General features: G+C 39.0%; 1 protein-coding gene across 1 annotated transcript; it reads right to left on the reverse strand.

The window, feature by feature from the left end:
- Positions 1-4,896: 4,896 nt before the first annotated feature.
- On the reverse strand, positions 4,897-22,008 carry ndufaf7 (NADH:ubiquinone oxidoreductase complex assembly factor 7). Its single transcript, NM_001016145.2, has 10 exons — positions 21,838-22,008; positions 18,928-19,094; positions 17,570-17,650; positions 15,212-15,322; positions 13,352-13,565; positions 11,452-11,510; positions 11,082-11,195; positions 6,065-6,208; positions 5,643-5,816; positions 4,897-5,113 (listed from the first exon to the last, which is right to left on the reverse strand). The coding sequence occupies exons 1-10, from the start codon at positions 21,884-21,886 to the stop codon at positions 4,934-4,936; spliced, it is 1,293 nt and encodes a 430-aa protein (NP_001016145.1). The 5' UTR covers positions 21,887-22,008; the 3' UTR covers positions 4,897-4,933.
- Positions 22,009-22,204: the final 196 nt, after the last annotated feature.

Below are 22,204 nucleotides of genomic sequence, written 5' to 3' on the forward strand. Positions count from 1 at the left end.
ACTAGTGACATCATTATACCACGTGTATAAGGGTTAGAAGGAAGCGCTAATAGTCGCACAGGAAATGAGTTTGCCAGCTAGTGAGAGGCGTTGTAGCCCATACCCTACGTAACGTACATGTATCAACAAACGCCGTGTGAGCTGGAAGGCAATGCTCCTTTCCTGGTATTTAGAATACTTCACGTAAGCGGTGGTTTGGTAGAAATGTTGGCTTATAAAGAGCGGGACTGGAGCATTGTCTTCCTAAAGGCACGGTGTTGGTTTCCATACGGTTTACGGATTCTTGTCAGTCAAGCAGCACGATGAATAAAACAAACTATTCTAACCCTTCTGTAGGGACTTAGCAATGCATTGCTTTAATTGCTTAATATATATATTAACTGCACGGATATAGCGTAAGGATTGGTTACATCAAGTCAGTTATGGCCTTTGCTGTGCTACATCTGCAACTGCATAATGCAGTCAGCCATGTTCTAGAACTTTAGAAAGATAAACCTACTGGCACAAGGGGTTAACTTCCCCTTCTGGCTCAGCAAGCCCGTGGTTACTGATACTGTACTCTGCCCTTTGGGAGAATCCTTAAAGGAACAGTAACACCAAAAAATGAAAGTGTATAAAAGTAATGACAATATAATGTACTGTTGCCCTGCATTGCTACAACTGGTGTGTTTGCCTCAGAAAGACTACTATAGTTTATATAAATAAGCTGCTGTGTAGCCCCGGGGGCAGCCATTCAAGCTGGAAAAAAGGAGAAAAGGCACAGGTTACATAGCAGATAACTAGTAGAAAAGCCCCATATAATGGGGGTTTATCTGTTATCTGCTAAGTAACCTGTGCCTTTTCTCCTTTGAATGGCTGCCCCCATGGCTACACAGCAGCTTACTTATATAAACTATAGTAGTCTTTCTGAGGCAAACACACCAGTTGTAGCAATGCAGGGCAACAGTACATTATATTGTCATTACTTTTATACACTTTCATTTTTTGGTGTTACTGTTCCTTTAAAGGAGAAGTAAAGATAAAGCTAAGTAAGCTTTATCAGAAAGATCTATGTAAATACAGCCATACAGAAACGCTGCACTGAGTCCTCTATCAAAGGAAACAGGATTCTTGTCTCCTTTTTTTGTAAACGTTTTGTTAGAGTATTTGCCTTCCTCTCTCAGAAAAGTCCTTCATTCCAGGGGCGAGAGTCTGCCCAGCTCTCTCTTCCGCTTCCCCCTCCCATAAGAATTAATAAATCTCACTCCCTCCCTTTGGAATCTGTAATCTGAGTTATAATAGCTAAACTGCAAACAGGAAGCTATGAAGACCAAGCTAAAATGGCAGTTGCAATCTTACACAAGCAGAGAAAGCTCTAAGGCTGTTTACACAGGTATGATAGAGCTTTCTGCAGAATAAATATAGCATTCTAGGTGGCACTAATGTGAATCTATTGACAGTAAAATGACAAAATAAACAAACTATATGTTAAGTTTCTCTTATTGGCCCAAGGATTGTATGGCAAGTTCCTGCTGGTAGTTATTCAAAGGGGCAGTATTGCTTTTATAACAAAAACTGTCGTTGCTTTGTTACTTATTGAGCTAAAAACACAAACAAGGTAAATGAAACTACTGCATGTTTGGTCCTCGTCAGGCAAACAATTTAAGATTATAAGTACACAGATAAACAAAAGCCAATTAAGAAGAGATTTAGTGAGGTCTAGTAATGTAGTAGATTTACCGTATATACTCGAGTATAAGCCAAGTTTTTTTAGCACCAAAAGTGTGCTGAAAAACGAACCCTCGGCTTATACTCGAGTATAAGGATTCGAAGATGGAACAAGCTTGTTGTACAGCCTGAGCCTGAGATGTGAACACTGCAGGGGGTGAACAATGCAGGGATTAAAAGGTGTAAACAGTACAGGGGATTACATTTTTAAACTATACAGGGGGATTACAGCTTGAATCTGATGTGAGAACCATGCAGGGGGCCAGTTAATCTCAGTACTGATACCATTTAAAGTTTACACAAAGGTAAGCCATCAAAGCTGCCAGACAGGTGGGGCGGCCACACAGAGGGGGGTCGCGGGCCGCAAGTTGGACAGCACTGTCTTAAACCATTAAAAAATACATATCTCTGCTGATTAAAAGTTTTGTTTTCTTTAATAAATAGACCTAAAGGCCAGGGAATATGTACCAGCTATGACAGGCGGGGGGGGGGGGATGCGCACAACGCCTTGAGACCATGGTACTGCGTGCGCACAACGCCTTGAGACCATGGTATTGCTTTGCATTATGATCTGGTTGTCTATGTTCAACTTGACAGGTTCGACATTTGCATGGCAGTTAGTTACTATTTTGGTGAAAGTATGTTCACTGTCTGGAACCAGGAGTCTTTCAATCACTGTTGTGAGCATTTTATAAAGAACACGCTACATTTACAAAGAGATTAGCTAATTTTTTGGGCGCACACAGCAGGTTGGGAGCGCACACAGCAGGATGGCAAGTACTTGTTACTTAGTATGGCAGCTTCCTTAGCCTTCCCAAACTTGCTTTTGTCTGCTGTTGTACCATTTTTCTTTTCCAGTGCTGTAACTCTTCAAGGCAGGAGGGTCAAAGGGTCCTCCATCCACACCTTTCCCTAATCTGCAGCTGCCAGCATGAAATATTTATGAAGAGTTCACAGGGGGTCACGCTGAGTGTCCTTTTATTATTTATTTGATTATTGAAACTTAGCAGTAGCGGCTGCATTTCCCACCCTAGGCTTATATTCGAGTCAATAAATTGAAGGTAAAATTAGGTACCTTGGCTTATATTCGGATCGGATTATACTCGAGTAGATACGGTATATGTTTTCCTAATGTGCCTTGTTTATCTTAAGAAATAACAAAAAACAACTGGCTAAATGTTCAACCCAAGCCTTGATCATTGAGACCTTTGTTGAAAGATGCCTAAAGAGCATTCTTTTTTATAACAAGAATGTAGAATCCACATTGTGCACTGCTGAAAAAAGAATTTAAGTGCACCATTACCTTCTCCAGAGACCCTTACTGTAATTAGCCCTTTTAACCAACAGATAAAACATATGATATTCCATCATCTATAAAAAGCACATGTACATCCAAAGGACCTACGCTTTAAGCGTTTCGTGGCGGGATGCCACGAAATGCGTAAAGCGTAGGTCCTTTGGATGTACATGTGCTTTTTACAGATTCAACAGATTTTCCCATAAACAGGTCTTTGTTTTTCTTATGGTGAATATTAAGGGGAGGGAAAAGGCTCCTGTGCATTTTTCTGTAAAAGATGACTGACCAATAGCGTGACAGGATAATGTGGGTAGTATGACAGGGTTGTGTGACCAGGAGCTGCTCAAAATGGGCAGGAAAGGGTGGGGTAGAACTGGGTGGTGTTTTGTTAGAACTGGAGATAAATGTAAGAGTGGGTTCTGCTGTGGAACTTAGTTTGTTAATATGTACATAATGGGGCTGAAAGACATAGGGAGCTATAGAAACAAATATGAGGGCATCCTACATACTATATTATTGTACATGCTGAACGCTAATTGTTGGAAAGATCCAGGATATCGCTTTACTCCATAGGCCACAATGCACCAGCACTCTCTTTTTTTAAGGGTGCAACCACCAGTCCAGAGATACTATACCAGATATATTGTATATGAATATGCTTGATATAAGGAAACAGGGCCACCATCAGTAAATTTTGGGCCCCATATTTATATGGGATCCCCCATGAACACAAGTGTAAGCAATTTAAACAGCTGATGTTACTTTATAATAAACAGTGGAATTAACCTTATTTTTCATTCATTAGTGGTCAGTGGAGTTTGCCCCTGCCTTTCCCTGGCAAGCTTTTCTGCATTTTCCTTGCTTGATATGCAAATTACATAAGTTTCTAGGCAGTTTTTGCAGACATTTTTATGTAACTTTATACGCAATGCGTCTAAGCCAATTTTTCAGCATTTGTGGCTCCACAAATATGACTAAAGTTTTAAAGAAAGAAACAGTACTCTTGCCAATAAATGGTGCACATAAACCTCCACTTGTGTTCATGCCGGAGCACCAAATACAAACATTTCAAGGTCCTCATGCCCCCTCTCTGTATACTGAGAAAGGGGATGAGGGCCAAAAACATTTATACTTGGTAGTCCTGAATACATACAACAAACATAGGCTTTTGTGTACCAGTTATTGGTGTGAGTACAGTTTCTTTCATATTATGTTAAGGACAAATAACAGGATAAAAAAAAATACAGACAAATAATACATTGATACATAAAAAGGTCACCTAGAGCAGGGGTCCCCAACCAACGGGCCGGGGACCGGTGCCAGTCCGTAGGCTGTGCTGAACTGGGCCACCTCTGGTCCCAATTACCTGTGATCCCAACTCCATGACAACAACTATGTGAAGCCCAGGGAGCTTTCTACTGATCGCGAAAAGGACCAAAGTACTAAAGCTCCAAACTAAGCATCAGGGGATGTCACCACTTAGGTGGGAGTAAGAAGAGCAAGGGGGCTGGGCTCATTTAGTTGCAAGGAAACAAGCTCAGGTCTCCTACTGATTTTGTATTATGATGAGCTGTGTTATACCCACCACCCCTGGTCCTTGGAAAAATTGCCTTGCTTAAACCGGTCTGAGGTGCAAAAAAGGTTGGAGAACATTGACCTGGAGGATCGTAAGTTTGAACTCATACCCTCACACTCCTTGTGCTTACCTTGCACAATTGTAAAGACAGAGCATAAAACACTTTTCCGCTATCCCTATTGATTGGCACATCAGAATCAATAACAAAATGCTTACCACAGTGCATTTTTGGTCTTATACCTTGATTTTCTGCAAAATATGTGCACCCAGCTCTACTGTGCAAAAACATTTGACAAATTAGAGGCACTTAAATAAATAGTATAAATAAAACATTTTATTTAAAAACAAACAGATCAGTGCATAAGTAACTTACTAAAACCAGCAACTGGTGGCATTGTAGTTTTTAACCTACTTTGTGGAACAACTGAAAAAAATTTAAATCTCTGACCCATTTGATCTGCATTCATGAGTATATTATAGCCATGTATCAGCTGCTTTTGCACAGCTACATCACTGGACTTTTCCAAAAGGACCTGAAACAAAAAGGTACAAATTATTAATAGTATACCATATAAACATACTGTATAACAATGTCAACAAAATGCTTCTACTTGTCACACTGCATGCTTGATTATTACACAAGCATTCACAAATATATAATCTTCTATAAAACTACCATGTGGCTCCCCTGCTCCTTAATAGATGAGAGATTGCCCATGGAGAAAGAGTGACATGGGTATAGAGCTCATGGCTGACTGAGGGAGGATAAGTGACGGTCATTAACTTTAATCACACCCATTCAAGTGCACATGCTCTGAGACAGGCAGGGAAGTGAGGAGGTAAATATGAATATAACAATATTTATATAATATTTTAAAAATATGTTAATATAAGAATAAAGAATCCATCTCTAGAAATTTTAATGGTGAGCATTACCCTTTAAAAATGCTGGCTTCCATCTGCACAAATCCCAGTAAATGTTATTTATAGCTATAGTTCTAATAATTATTTTTCATTTTTTTTTTATTTACACAGATTCATGCTTCTTAATAGCATACTTACTTTCAGCCTAATATCAATTCCCATGTTTTTCAAAAATTCATGTTGTGTTACAGGACCAAGACAGGAAGCAGCTTCACCAACTATTCTTCTCATGAAGTTAAAATCAACATCTGCAGTCAGATCTGCTGTGCCAGGATTACTTAATACATCATGAAGCTTATGCGCACGAAAGCCCTTTTAAAACAGAGTTAACATTATACATAATCACAAAATGTAAAAAGCAGTATTTTGTTTGCTAACCCTATAGAATACTAATGCCCATGATACAAAATAATCCTCATTATATCAAGTTCCTTTTACCTCCAAACTTTTTTACACCATCAATACATGAAGCTTTTATTAACATTGGACTACTAAATTAGCACAACAGTACTCAAAGTGGTGCCATATAGTATTTGTGGATAGAACATAAAGCAACATACCCTGAAAGTATCTGTTCTTTCTCCCATGTGACCATAATCTGCTATCAGAGCTGCTCCTCCATAGCTGTTAATCTGATTTGCAAGCTTCTGTATAATTACAGCAGCACTAGGACACACCTCAACATGATCCCTTGGTTCATCATCCTTGTAGAGACAAAATAAATTTGTTGTCACAATCAAATAAGACACTAGACAATATCAACAAAAAAAGTGGATAACTATAAGGGAATTGTGAGAGCACACCTGGCATGATGTGAATATTACTTTAGTGTAATTTTATTGTCCAACTGAACATGTTATAAATCCCTAATACATTTTGGCACTAAAGAAGCAGGAATATTATTAAGACCTTTTGCTTTGTTTTTCTACACAAAACTACAGTCATATGAAAAAGTTTGGGAATCCCTCTTAATTCTTTGAAGATTTGTTTATCATTGGCTGAGCTTTTAAAGTAGCAACTTCCTTTTAATATATAACATGCCTCATGGAAACAGTAGCATTTCAGCGGTGGCAAAGTTTATTGGATTAACAGAAAATATGCAATATGCATCAGAAAAAAATTAGACAGGTGCATAAATTTAGGCACCCCAAGAGAGATATTACATCAATACTAAGTTGAGCCTCCTTTTGCAAATATAACAGACTCTAGACGCCTCCTACAGCCTGGAGTTCTGGATGGAGGTATTTTTGACCATTCATCCATACAAAATCTCTCCAGTTCAGTTAAATTTGATGGCTGCCGAGCATGGACAGCCTGCTTCAAATCATCTCATAGATTTTCAATGATATTCCAGTCGGGGGACTGACGGCCATTCCAGAATATTGTATTTCTCCCTCTGCATAAATGTAGATTTTGAACTGTGTTTAGGGCCATTGCCTTGTTGGAATATCCAACCCCTGTGTAATTTGTGACTGATGCTTGAACATTATCCTGAAGAATTTGTCAAAACTGGGTTGAATTCATCCGACCCTCAACTTTAACAAGGGCCCCAGTCCCTGAACTAGCCACACAGCCCCACAGCATGATGGAACCTCCACCAAATTTGATAGTAGGTAGCGGGTGTTTTTCTTGGAATGTGGTGTTCTTCTTCCACAACTTGACCACATCATTAATACCCTTTTTCGTGATTGGACACACCTGCCTATGTAGTTCAAGGCTTAACGAGCTAATGCAACCAATTTGGTGTTGCCAGTAATCAGTATTGAGCAGTTACATGCATTCAAATTAGCAAAATTACAAGGGTACCAAAATTTTTGCACAGCCAGCTTTTCACATTTGATTTAATTTAATACAACTAAATACTGCTTCACTAAAAATCTTTGTTCAGAAAACACCCAAATGAAAGACATACCACTGTTATCTTTTTTGTTGAAAGTGTAAATTATTATTATTAAATTATTGTAGGGACCCATAGGGTTAATACATCCCTAAGGCTTTAAGCCCTACTACTTCCTTCTTTGTCCTGTTGCTGGGCAGAGGCCCATGTATCTGGTGGGAGACCACTCCTTTTGCATTCTAATATAGTACTTAGCAAAGGGGTGGAGCTTCCTCTTTGGCTGCATCTGGAAGTCAGGGAACAGGGACCCCGTGAATAAAGAGTAGAAAGGATCAGGATAATTTATAAGAGCACTTTCTAGGAAAGTGAGAGTGAGATTAGTTAGAAAGAGCAGTTTCTGGCTCCAACCAGGAGAGATTAGCTGGAAGTACCCTTCCCTACAGGCATTGTTGCCTTAGAGCAGGACACGGTTAAGACGCAGGTATCAGGTCAGTATCTATCCCTGATCCACAGTTGGCTGTGAGGGATCCTTGGCTGCTAAGGGACACCTGGAGTATACAGATACTTGGCCAGGCTACTCTCCGCAGGGAGGCTGTGCTGGTTGGTGGTCCTTACCTTCTCCACCCTCAGCTGAGGTGGGCTAAACCGGTGAACACCATATTTTTTTACTTTTTTTTTACTTTTGTGCAATTATCTGATATCTCCTCTGTGTGATTATTGCTATAACCCTGTGGATCATTGTCTTGGACAATAAACAAGTTAAGTTCTGGTTTACCACAAAGAATCTTTTGGCGCCCCTTCTTTCATTTACACAGCCTAAATGAGTTGTAGTTGCACTACACCCCAAGGATATTTCCATTTAGTGAAAGGCCATCTGATGTGTACAGTCCTATGTACCCCATGCTCTAAAGCCATTCTAGCTGGTGTTGCCTGTTTTTACAGCCAAATAGGGGTTACATTATTTTGCAGGTTGAGAGGGGTTCCCAAACTTTTATCATATGACTGTATATATAAACTGAATTGGAGTTTGCGATCAAAGCAAATCCGTACAAGTTGTCAGCACTTCATGAGTGCTGCATCTTTAGATATAGTGCATGTTATGTGGTGTCCATATAAGCCATTTTTTGTAGGGACATTATTGAGAAGCCTTAAGAAGCCTTTATATGGACATGGGCCATGACCAGGGCAGCAGCTCTTTTGAAAACTTCTGGTCTTATCAAGCTTGCATTTTAAGTGACATACTACCTCTTAGGTGGTTGTGGGTCAAAATTATAGCAAGTCCCCACCCCACTCGTGACATCCCTTATCCATAGCCTGATCCCTCTGGTGATGTAACCACCAGAGAACCTGCACTGCTACTTTGACCTGCAAGACCTTTGGGTTAGGTTGGGCTAGGGCTGAAAAGGGGCTGGTAAGTCTTGAAAAGAGAAAATACATTGTAGAGATAATAGTTAGATAATAGCTGTTTCAAGAGGAAAGGGATATTTATCCAGAATATTTCGGAACTATTTTTTTTTTTTGATAAGGGGCGATTCCATATAATAGAGCAACATCTCCTTAGTCTGATCATTGCAAAAAATAATACTGATTTGGCATTACCACAAATTTATGCAAACCTAGATAACAGCAAATACAGGTATAGGATCCCTTATTTACAAACCCTGTATCCAGAAAGCTCCAAATTATGAGAATGCCATCCCCCATAAAGTGCATTATAAACAAATAATTGAAAAATTAGAATAATTGTGTAGTAGATGAAACAGTGGTTACTTAGCTACGTAAATTTATATTAGAGATATAACAAGTTTATTGGGTTTATGCCAAGTATATTTTTTAGTGGGAAAAAAAAAACCTTACCTGGGAGACTCTAGGTCTTTACTGCTTGGTAATCAGTCAAAAATAAACAACTGCTATTTTAAATAGTAAAATATTTGGCATTGCTGTATTTAGGACATTTTTGGATAATTGGTTACCAGATAATAGATCCCATACCTGTAACTGTCTTATGTGCAATGCATAGCTTAATAAAAAGTGGTTCAGCATAAGACACAGAATTAAGGGAGGGCAAGGTCACACGGAGCGTAGATCCGCTTCTTTCAGTCCTGTGTTTTTCTGTCAGCTGAGAGAAGTGGATCCGCTTCCCTAGTGCCTGCATCGGCCTAAAAAACACCTAGGGGCCAATTCACTAAAGGTCGATAACGCTTATTGCATGCTTTTTTGCGTTAAAAAGCATGCGATAAATAATTACCGATTCATCAGTCATTTCGCATGCGCAAAAAAAGCATTATCGAAAAGCGTTATTTCCAACGCATTGCGTTAATTAGCGAATAGAAATAGTACTAACGCATGATTCACAAAAGCATATGAAGCGTTAAACGCACAAAATATTGCATTAATCTGTGAGAATATTAAAATCGCTCATCGAGAGTTAATTAACGCAAAGAACATTGCTTCTTAATTATGACACCGTGTACTTTTAGTGAACGAGCGTTAAGTCCCAAAAAATAACAAGTGAAATTTTTTTTAACGCATTCTATAAACAGCGCTTGTTTTATTGACCTTTAGTGTGTCAGCTTTAGAGGAGTGCCCAAATTGTAAAATAAAATAAAATAAAAAGAGTCTGCCACTGGATAGTTACAGGTGCCTGGTTCACATTAAAACTCAAGACCCTTGGATTGCAAGAGTGCAGTAATAAGAGCATCACCGCCCTAATACATACTGCATAAATAATTCTACAACTACTCTAAGTCAGATCTTAAAAGTAAAAGTTTGCACCGTGCAAAGTGTCTCCAGATCTAATTATACCTCATTTACTACAATACCAACATCCTACTAACACCATCATAACAGCAAATAAAATTGTTTGACATGAGCAGTCCTTCATAAAGCCATCCTTTTGTAATGCCAATCTCCAATTCATATTTTGAATGTAATCTTTTAAGTAAAGGTCCCCATACACGGGCTGATTCTAGCTGCCGATATCAGTCCCTTAGACCGATTCGGCAGCTGATCGGCCAGTGTATGGGCACTGCCGACGGGCCTGCCCGACTGATATCTGGCCTGAAATCGGTCAGATCTCGAATGGGCGGTAAAAAAATGTAGTCGGATCGAGGACCACATCGGCTCGTTGGACCGTTTGCCTATACCCGCCGTAATAATTCGATAGTTTGGCCGCAGGGCCAAACAATCAAATTAGCCTGGATTCTCCCAATATCGCCAACCTGTAGGTCGATGTCGCCAAGCGAGCGGATCTTAAGGTGCCCAATGGCATGCTGTCATTTGAAATGAGAGTATGATTTGACCAGGCGTAATTCTAAAGAGACCTATTTGATTACTTAAAGGAATACTGTCCTGGGAAAATGTTTTTTTTTCAAAATTCTTTGCCAACAGAATCCTGCACTAAAATCTGTTTTTTTAAACGGATTTTTTATATTTAATTTTGAAACTTCACATGGGGCTAACCATGTTCTTCATTTCTCAGGGTGCCACAACCATGTAACTTGTGGACTAATAAACTTCAATCACACTTTACTGCTGCACCGCAATTCTGAGTGCTATCACAACTATACAACTATTAGCCGAGTGCTATCACAACTAAAAAAAATAAATTTGTTGGTGCAAGAATAAAATTTTAAATGGTAGAGTAAATTATTTGCTATGTAAACAGTGTAATTTATAAATAAAAAGTACACCATAAAAATCACAACAGAATTTCTTTAACTTAAACGTAAAGATGGTACCTGAACAAAAGTGTTTGCAACTAGTGAAACATTGGGGCCAAGCACAAATCTCAACTTATCAGGAATCCCAGGATCAATATCAATTAATATTTCTCTCCATCCATCTTTTGTTTTCTAGAGAATATAAAATACACAAAATTACCATATTAAGAAGGGTTAAGCAATATGTTCTTCACAGATTTTGATGCTATAGTGAGACTTTATTTCAACACAAATAATTTAAATGTGTTTGCTCCTTTATTTTTAAATAAACTTTCAAAAATAAAATATGGGCAAAATTTATTTTGCTAAAGCAGCCTTATAGTACAATTATACACTTTGATAACTGAAATTTTTGTAGCCTTGAAAAAAACACATATAGTTAATTTACCTGTAATTTATGTATTGGCAATGCATCAAAAAATTCATGTGCTATGTAAAAAGAAAAACCTAGTAAAAAACAAAAAAAAAACAAGTTAAATGACACAAATAAGTTTAATTGCAGTTTAAACCTTCCAGCCCATGTTAAGTTTCTTTACCAACATATTTTAGCCAGCAGAAAAAAAACACAGATACCCCCCCCCCCCCTTCTTCCTTTCCCCTGTGCCTTCTGTCACAGCTGTGAAGGCAAGTAATCAGCGCTTATCCCAAAAATGCTAAATGTAATATTCCAAGGATAAAAACCGTCAAAAAAACAACTCCATTTGTAGTTCAAAGTTTTTAAAGACTCCCTTATCTCATATCAAATTTAAGGGAATGGTACACAGAGTGATCTTGAGTATTTATTTTCCAATGTATTTTTTCTCACTTTCAAAATTAAATGCTTTGTTAAAAACCTCTTAATTTCACCCCTTACAGGTAACAGTAAAGGTATAATATGGAATCCACTGATATGTCTATTAAAATGTTTGAAATTGTTAAAGTGGAAATGTGAATATGTACCAGTGTTAGACAGTTATGACTTGCTGTCAGACATGCCTTCACTTTATGGCTAAACAACCTTGTAAAAGACTGCTATCTACTCCCTTCTCCCCTCCCTTTTTCCTTCTGTACCCCACCCCTCCCCCTTTGCATTTGAAAATCAAAAATAAAGAATTTAAAAGAAAACCTCTTAATTGCCAATAATGCTGCACTCTCTCTTGACTTAAAATTTACAGAATACCCTTTACATTTAACTGAAAATTTCCTGGCCACTATTATGACCCTACCCTGGAGAGGGGGGCAGGGGGGTGATGAAAGCCACTGAGCCAAGGTTTTGGATACTGGTCAACCCTCACAAATACTGATAATTTTATAACATCTTACATGTATAGGCTCTGTTATCAATTATGTCCTTTGTGGAAATCAGCTACAATATAGCTAAAAATGTAGTATGCACCTGGCAAGTTTGTGGACTGCCATAATTCCCTCTTCCTGGCAAAAAAAGTTAAAGAAATGGATGTGTGGAACTGGCAGCTCTTTTATCTGTGAAAGACCAGCAGATGAAATGACTACTGCTCGGGAGAAGTCATTGTGTTAAGTTGCAGGTACTTTTCATACAAGAAGCCACCACATGGATACAAGCTGTATAGATTATATGTAATGTTCTTACTAGTCTTGAAGTTTTACTGAAAGTTTTTTTGTTTGCTTTCTACAAATTCTAAAGTTTAATGGTTGAACCAATGTAATGTGTAATCTGCTTTATGATTTAAGTAGTGGATATGATTCATGCCTTTCATGGGAGATCAGGATCTTGAAAAGTGAAACAGTCACAATACAGATGAATAAAAGCATAATCTTACACTAAGGGGCAGATTTATTAAGACACGAATTCGAATCCCGAATGGGAAAAATTTGTATTGGATACGATCATTTCTGAAGATCGCAATTTTTTTGTCGCTGTCGCGACTTTTTCGTATCTTGCGCAAATTTTTCGGCGCTGTCGCAACTTTTTCGTATTGAACGATCGTAAACAGTGGGAAAACCTTTCCGACTTTGATCCTTCTGTGCATGATTTTTGAAGCCTCCCATAGGACTCAATGGCACTCTGCTGCTCCAACCTGGCCCAAGGAAAGTCACGATACCGAAGCTTTGAATGAATCCGAAACGTTCGTACTCGGCGTGACAATACGAATTTGTCGCAAAATTTTATCGCAAAGTACGAAAAAGTCGCGACGGCGACGAAATAGACGCAAAAATAACGATCATTACGAAAAAAACGCATTCGGAGCATTCGTGGATTGATAAGTATCCCCATAAATGGCAGTACATTGCTTTAATGTATAAATAGCCAGACAGAAAACAAACAATACCAGTTGGCACATCCTGTATATCTTGGTACCAGCACACTGGAAATCCTGTCTTGGTTATTCCTTTCTTATACACTGGGGAATTTTTATCAAGTTCCACCTCTATTGCTTTTCCAGTTAATCTTTGAGCCTGGATATCACTAAGCTTGGGGCTCACTTCTACAAGATGCACAGAGATATCACATGAATTTAGCAAGCGACCAAAGTTGCTAAAAACCTGAAAGACAAACAATATAAAACAGGGGAGAATTTAATTATCTGTATTCTTTCATTAGTACATACATTTACTATTTTTGCTGAAAAATATTTATTTTTTTACTTTGATTTATTACTTCAAAAGGATAGTAACATTTCCACATTTAGCAGGAAAATGTTATCATCTTTAACAAGCTATCTGGCACTAATATTCTCCTCCTCTGCTGTCTCATCAATTGACCTTGGCATTTAGAGTGTGGTATGCCCTAGTTCATTAGTGCATAGTCTGGCTAAGCAAGACTATTGGAAATTTAACCATGGGATAATGTTTTAAAAAGTCTAAAAGTCAGACAGTCTGACAATGATGCAAGGTATGTTTGGGAAGCTAGGGGAAGATGGCAGAATTCCACCCTGCTGATAACTACACAAGGCCAGTGCTCCTAAAGAACAAAAGTGCCAGCCCAGTGTAGGATTAGACAAACTGGCACCCCACTTTGACTAGAGCTTTCCTTGGCCTTTAAGCTATCAGTTTTGATTATTTTTGGTTGTAAGATTCAGCTAAAATTGCAAACATTACCTTTATTAATAAAAACTAGCCACTTCTAAAACTCAAGCAAGGAGTAAAGAGGGCTAACCTCTCATAAGCAACTGTTGCATCCTACAATTAAGTAAAGAAACAAAAATGTAAACCACACTTAATTGGAAGTTTTGTGCAAAATGTAAATAACCGATATCAATTAATTATAAAATGCATTGTTTATTGAGACTGTGTTGCAAGATGTTAAAATTCCCACCATGTCTTAGGGCTCTGGCACACGGGGAGATTAGTCGCCGCGGCAAAACTCCCTGTTCGCGGGCAACTAATCTCCCCGAGTTGCCTACCCCTGCCATTCCACCGGCGAACATGTAAGTTTCGCGCAAATCGCCCCGCCGTGTCTGCCATCCCACCGGCGACTTACATTGTCGCCGATGGGATGGCAGGGGAAGGCAACTCGGGGAGATTAGTCGCCCGCGAACAGGGAGTTTTGCCGCGGGCGACTAATCTCCCTGTGTGCCAGAGCCCTTATATAGCATGAATAGGAGGTGGAATGATGCATAGCAAAGAAATTTCTATTCATGAATGGAAACATCCAGCCTCCTTGGTCTGATTTCTGTAAGATACTGTCTGCTAGCCGAGGGTGTTTGAGAGACCTGCTAGGCCCACACTGTAAATGCTCATAATGCTTTGACCCCTAGCACACAATCAGCTGTTTTGAGTGGCCTACTTGCAAAACCTGGACAAACTTTGCCCATGTGGGTAGAGGAAACATGCTTTTTTAATTAAGAAATTTGGTCACCTGTATAACAAATTTCTCCCAAAACAGTCAAGCATTTAATCACTCTCACTTTGTATTTCATTGACTTACATGCAGAGATGAACCAGATATGGCAGAGATAATTTAGCCGTTCTTAGTGATAGAAGATACTTTTTTTTTTTGTAATCAGGACAGGGCTTCCAGTATCACTTAAAAATATTTTTTTTTAAAAAATATACATATTGCTAAAATCAGCCTGAACACTATATTAGAAATATAAAGATGTATCATTTATATATGATGCAAAGCTTCAAAATATTAAATTAAGCTGTAAAAACCAAATAGCTAATAGACTACATGGTATTTTACTTACCCTAAGTAGATCATCAGTTAGAGTACCTCTGCCAGGGCCAAGTTCCACCAGCTGTAGAGATTTTGGTTTCCCAGCAGACATCCATTCACTTATGCACCAGACTCCCAGAAGCTGCATATATTAAAAATATAAAAAGCTGGCATAGTATATACTTATCTGGATGTATACTGAAAAAACTTTTAATACCTTTAAACCTTTTTTCCAAGGGGGCACAGAACCTCTACTTGGTATTGCTATAGTACAGATATGCATAGAAAAGATAAAGATCACTTTCTTTCTGCAAGGGTGTTTACCTTTAAGTTAACTTGTATGTTATATTTCTTTATGTGTATTTTTAAATGGCCTTCGTTTTTTCTTTCGTATAGTTTTTGTATAATTATTTGCACCTACTTCTGAAACTTTCCAGCTTTTTTTTTTTTATTTCAATATTTTTTATTGCAATTAAAGTAATAATATACAAACAGGCTGCTGTCCAAATATCACAGTTTTACAAACATGAATTGTAGACCGTAGATTACAAAGCCTTAGGGTAGGATAGAATTGTGTACATTATTGAAAGTATAGCCCAAGACTATTCCATTAGGGCCTAGGGGAGATCACTACATGGATCTCCCTAGGTCCCTTTCTTTTGTGTTTTTCCAGAACAAAATAACAAGAACTATATACAAGGGACGGGATATGTATATAAGATTAAACACAGGGATGGCGACCAAACCGGGCATATATTATGTTTCTGTAGTCTATAACCATGTTAGGGTTACAGTGAGAGGAGAGGGATAAGGTAAGCCTCACCGTGTCTATAAACAAGCCATGGTTCCCAAATTTTAATAAACTGTTTATGCGAGTCAAAAAGGATGCTGGACATTTTTTCCATAGCCATGATTCCATCCACTTGGTTTTTAAGAGCCTCAAATGGGATTTGTTTTGATTTCCATGCTTTTGCGATTATGCGTTTAGCTACTGTCATAATAATTGTTAAGAGTTGAAATTGTTTTACTGTAAGAGCTTCTGGTTTTTGACACAATAAAGCTATAGCTGGGCGTTTAGGGACTGAGACCCCAAATATAGAGTGAACCATGGTGAATACCCTTATCCAGAATCTCTGGGCTTTAGGGCAAGACCACCATATATGAAACATTGTACCAGTTTGGTCGCATCCCCGAAAACATCTCGGGTCGGCTGTGGGCACAAATTTAGCTATGCGGGATGGAACAAGATACCACCTAAGGAGCACTTTATAGTTCGCCTCCAGAAGGGAAACATTGCGTGAGAAACTTTTAACTGCTAACCATATGGCTTCCCATTCTTCCAGTGCTAAGTTACTTTGTAAGTCTGCATGCCATGCTGAAACATATGGAAGGCCTACAGCTATTTCATCTGGGAAAAAGGCACTATATAACAGAGAGACTGATTTCCTATGTTTGGGGTTCTTCAAACACCAGTTCTCAAAAAAAGTCTGAGTTTTATCCGATTGGGTCTGTAAACACCATTGCGATTGGGCAAAATGTAAGAGTTGTCTTGTACGAAACCATTCAGATAAGGGAACCTTATAAGAGTCTAAAAACGTTTGCAGTTGAAAAGGGCCAGATCTGGTGACTTTCCAGCTTTTTTATATGGTGGTCATGGACCATCTAAAAACCAAATCATGTTTAAGGCTATTGCCACTGCAACTTTTAATTACATATCTTTCCACTGAAGCCCTTTAATTCATATTCCAGTCTCTCATTCAAATAAATGCCTGGTTTCTAAGGTAAATTAGACACTAGCAACCATACATCTGCTAAATAACTCAAAACCAAATAATAAAAAAAATACAAATCAACTGCAAATTATCTCAAAATATCACTCTCTACATCATACCAAGAGTTAATTTAAAGGTGCACAACCCTGTTAAGAGCCAGGTTCTCATTCTTCTTAAAGAGTTCAGGTGGTTGTTATTTGGTCTGCTGTTCAAGGATACTTCCTACATTCAGTCTCATGTCTTTCCTAACACAGAAGCTTAAAACTCAGAGCAGCAACTTCCTCATCTAGCATTAAGCTCCACTCCATTTATTTTAGTGTGCTTTCCTTCACCACTGAGATAGGAAGCCTGTCAAAGAGTTGTCTACTGCGCATGCTCTCTGGCTCCTTCTCAACTGTCAATCACTTAGGCATGCACAGTCAATAACTCTTTAACCAACTTCCCAGACTCAGAGTCTCTTTCATAGGCAGATTATTGACAGATAAACAATACAGTTTTTCATAAATTTTCTGACACAAAAAGAGAGATCTATTTTTCTAGTAATTTTCTTATTACATGCAAGAGCAGTTGCTAACCTAATCTAAACCATTTAGTGCCCTTTAGAAGATAAATATTACCTCTCCGAATATCTGGCTTAATTCAGGAGAAGTCACAAAATCTCCATGTTCTCCAAGCATGTCATGGTGCATATAATAACCCTGCAATTCAGAAAACAATAAAAAAAATGTAGTTGAGAAATAAACATCCAAGGCAATACAAACTTATTTTCAGTCTTTGGCATGCGATATAAAATTAGACTGTCCCAAAAACAATTGTATCAGCTTATACAAAACTGATTGTTGAGGGCTGGTGTTCAATTTGGAATGATTTAGAAAATATTAAGAATGGCACCATTTGAATAAGCATTTATATGGATGCATGATGGTCCTCTTCACTTCCCCATCTAGCAATACACCAGGGGGTCTATTCATCAAAGTACGAGTTTGAATCCCGAATTGGGAAAAATTCGGATTAAATGCGATAATTTCTGATGATCGCAAATATCACGAAAATGCTTACAAAAAAATTATTAGTCACGATAATATCGTATTGGCGATCCGAAAGTCACAAAATTTTCGTATCCAAATGATTGTAAACAGCAGGAAAACCTTTCCGACTTTGATCCATCTGTACATGATTTTGGAAGCTTCCCATAGGACTCAATGGCACTCTGCAGCTCCAACCTGACCCAAGGAAAGTCACGATACCGAAGCTTGAATGAATCCGAAACCTTTGTACACGGCGTGACAATACGATTTTGTCGCACAAATTTTGTCACAAAGTACGAAAAAGTTGTGCAAAATACAAAACATATATCGCGCGACTATACGAAAAAGTCGCAGAAAATACGCACAGTACGATCAAATATGAATTTTTGTAATTCGTACCTGTCGTACTTTAATAAATAGGCCCCCAGGTGGAGCAGTTGGTTACATTTTTGGTTTGCACAGATCTAAAACTGATCCCAGAGTTGAAAACACATGACCAGACAGACAGGCCAAAATCCATATTTTCTGATTTTCTGAGCAGTGGTGCAAGAAATGGCACTAACCGACACATCCATATGAGAACTACCAAATGTTACTGGTGCAACCTTTCAGAACAGAAGTCAAATGATTAGATCACGGGCAGGTTAGGCGCTGCTAATTCCTATTGATGTATGACCCTCTATACATCAATAAAGGTCATGGATGAAAGTTTTCAGTCTGAAGCAGCCAAAAGTGATGTACTCATAACAGATGTCCTTTCATATTTATTTGAAACAGCTGTTTGTTAAAGTGGTATAACTACATAATCTCAGTTGACAATGTATCTTCTGCACTACAGGTGCCAAGCCAGGCCACCTGTACAGTCCCAACTGTACATAAAAAATAAAGAGTTTTAGGCATGATAAATGTACATTATTTTAAATAAAAAAAAAAAAAAATACCCTCACCTTTACAGGATTGGTCAACACTTCTCGCATATACTCTGAAACTGTTATGGGTCCTGTTGACTTTATTTTGAAGATAAGATGATTCAGTAATGCATTAGCTGATGTGCTGTCTTGATGTTTTTCCGTCCTGCTACTCTGATATCTCTGAATGCGACAGTTTGCCGAAGCTGAAAAAAAATGACAAGAGGTAACTAAGATTAGTGCAACCTAGAATGCTATATTTATTCTGCAGAAAACAATCATACCGCAGTAAACAGCCCTAGAAGTTTTCTCTGTTTGTTTAAGATTGCAGCAGCCATTTTAGTTTGGGGTTTATAGCTTCCATCTTGCAGTCTAGCCTTATAGCTCAGATCACACATTCCTAAGAGTGGAAGGAGTGAGTTTTATGAATTCTTATGGGAGTGGGGAACAGGAAAGGGAAAAGAGGAGGGAACAGCACAGACTCTGGCCCCTGGAATGAAGGATTTTTCTGAGAGAGGAAGTCAGATTCCCTAAGAACATGTTTACAAAAAAGGAGACAAGATATCCTGTGCTTTTTTTGATAGAGAACTCAGTGCAGCTTCTCTGTGAGTGCTTATGGCTGTATTTACATTTACATTTGACCTTTCTGATAAAGCTTACTTAGTTTTTACCTTTCCTTCTCCTTTAACAACTGCCCCTTTTCTTTTGCCCCAATTTACCCCTATCGCAGAATATGTTTCCCATGATATAGTCAATTATACACACTACTTTTTAACCGACAAACTACTCATCCCTTAAAGGGGAAGGAAAGGCTAAGTCACTTGGGGGTGCCAAAATGTTAGGCACCCCCAAGTGACTTAGATCGCTTACCTGTACCCTGGGCTGGTGCCCCTGTTAGGAGAAAAAAGCACCAGCCCAGGGTACCTGTAGGAAGCGCTTCCTCCTTCCTTTCTCTTCTGCCGGCGAAATCCGTCGGGCGGCGCATGCGAAAAGGAAGGAGGAAGCGCTCGCTGCTACCCCGGCTGGTGCTGTTCTCTCCGTACAGGGGCACCAGCCCAGGGTAGAAGGTAAGCGATCTAAGTCACTTGGGGGTGCCTAACATTTTGGCACCCCCAAGTGACTTAGCCTTTCCTTCTCCTTTAAAGGAGAAGGAAAGGCTAATAAAGAGTTAATCTCAAGCTGCAGGCATACCTTCAGTTCTCTCAATAGTGCCCTTAAGTCTCCCCATATTTTACCTGTTGAGATGATCAGAAGCCAAACAGGAAAAAAAAAAAACGCTGAGCTGTGTAAAGAAAGTTCCCATAATGCCTCTCTCCTGCACAGACACCCAGACCAAGTGAACATGCTCAGTTAGTAAGACTATGGGGCACATTAACTTATCCACGAATGCTCCGAGCATTCGTTCGAACGGTCCAATCGTATTTTCAGCGACTTTTTCGTACCTAACGCAACTTTTTCGTATTTTTAGCACGAAAAAATCAGCAGATTAGCGGTTAGCACAGGCAGATTATGTGCCATACTCTGCCTGCTCTATGCTGCCTGTGTGTCCCATACTCTGCCTGCCCTATGTTGCCTGTGTGTGCCATACTCTGCCTGCCCTACCCTGCCTGTGTGTGCCATACTCTGCCTGCCCTACCCTGCCTGTGTGCCATACTCTGCCTGCCCTACTCTGCCTGTGTGTGCCATACTCTGCCTGCCCTACTCTGCCTGTGTGTGCCATACTCTGCCTGCCCTACCCTGTCTGTGTGTGCCATACTCTACCTGCCCTATGCTGCTTGTGTGTGCCATACTCTGCCTGCCCTATGCTGCCTGTGGGAGGTGAACCTGGCAGGGGTTTGTTCTGGGAGTTTGATAGCATTTGAAAATAGTCATTATATGGTCCCTAAGGTGTGTAATTATGTGCTGGGGGTTGCTGTGCTATCCACAGAGGAAGAGGAGGCATAGGGATTTAAGGTTGTGTCTTAACATGGCTTAATATAATTCTTTCACATATGAATGAAGCATGATATCCCTACAGTGAGCACCAACCATTTGGGGTTTTGCTGCGCTATCACCATTAATGTGGGTATAGTCTTAAAAGCTCTTGTGATAACATGGGTGTGGTATAAAAAGGGGGAGTGGTCAAACTGGCTTCCATTATTGGCCCTCGGTACCACAGAAGTTGGACAGCGCTGCTTTAATTTATCCTTCACACTGATGCTCTTTTCTGCTTCTCTTACCCAAAGGCATTTATTTGTGTGTGTTTGAAACACAGGTTTGGGCATACATAAACATATCAGCTAATTGATTCCATCATGGACTGAATAAACCAGTGAACAGCATGCTGGACTTTAAAAGATGTCTCTTGATTTCTCTTGATTTTGATGTCAACCCCAAAAATAATTTTATGCCTAATAAAACTTAATTCTAAGCAATTTTCCAATATAAATGTATTAAAAATTATTAGTGCTTTAAAAGTTATGTGTAAATGTAATTGCTATAGAAAGCAGCATTTGCTGAACTCCTGGTTATTACTTTTTAAAAAATGATGCAAGTGTCAGTCTCCTCCAGCAAGTCAGGTCTGTAAAATCTGCTGGTGTTTGTTACATTGCTTCAAACACCAGAGCCACCAGGGCAGAGAATAGAAAGGACAGACAGGCACTGTTTTTAATAGCAGTTATATATAAATAACTAAAAACACATTACAAATATGTAATGCATATTGCAAAGTTGCTTAGAATGTTTTCTTTTATTAGACAAAAAAAATATTTTTGGGGTTGACATGTCCTTTAATAAATCTGTTAACCTTACACTCAACAGATGAGTCATTTCCAGAAACGTTCTGCATATTTAGATTTAGGGAGGTTATTAAACTCATATTTTATGAGTCACAAATTAAAATTACAAACTTTTGCCCTTATTTTATAGTAAGATGCTAAACAGTTTGTTTGGATCCCCAGTTAGACTTACCAGAGACCATTAGAAAAGCAGTCTTTCGCAGCCGAGCTAGCCCACTCATAATTGCTACTTATTTCTTAGCATGCAGCCCCTTTGCCAGACCCCGATAACCAACTAAGCGCTATTCACACACTTAATTAAGAGTAATACTATGGATACTGATTTCACAGGCATGCGAGGAAGCGGTGGGAGGGAGTGCGTGTTGTCACGTAGGGGAGTGTGTACGGTGCCCATTTTAGGACAAACATCAGAACATTTAAAGTGCGTCCTGCTCTCTCTAAAATCTCTCTAAAATATCCTTACTGGTAACAAATCCTTATCCCACCTCCAGTACAGCTAGTAACAGTATGCCATTCTCTCTTTGCCTTTCCTATTCACC

Source organism: Xenopus tropicalis, chromosome 5 (assembly GCF_000004195.4).
Source record: "Xenopus tropicalis strain Nigerian chromosome 5, UCB_Xtro_10.0, whole genome shotgun sequence".
Taxonomy (NCBI): Eukaryota; Metazoa; Chordata; class Amphibia; order Anura; family Pipidae; genus Xenopus; species Xenopus tropicalis.

Excerpts from the sequence above, each read along its gene's own strand:
- ndufaf7 (NM_001016145.2), bottom strand. The coding sequence starts at position 21,886 with ATGAGTGGGCTAGCTCGGCTGCGAAAGACTGCTTTTCTAATGGTCTCT. Across the intron at positions 15,323-17,569 it reads TAAGCCAGATATTCGGAGAG|CTTCTGGGAGTCTGGTGCAT; the intron begins GTAATATTTATC and ends TAATATATGCAG. Across the intron at positions 11,196-11,451 it reads TGCCAATACATAAATTACAG|AAAACAAAAGATGGATGGAG; the intron begins GTAAATTAACTA and ends TATATTCTCTAG.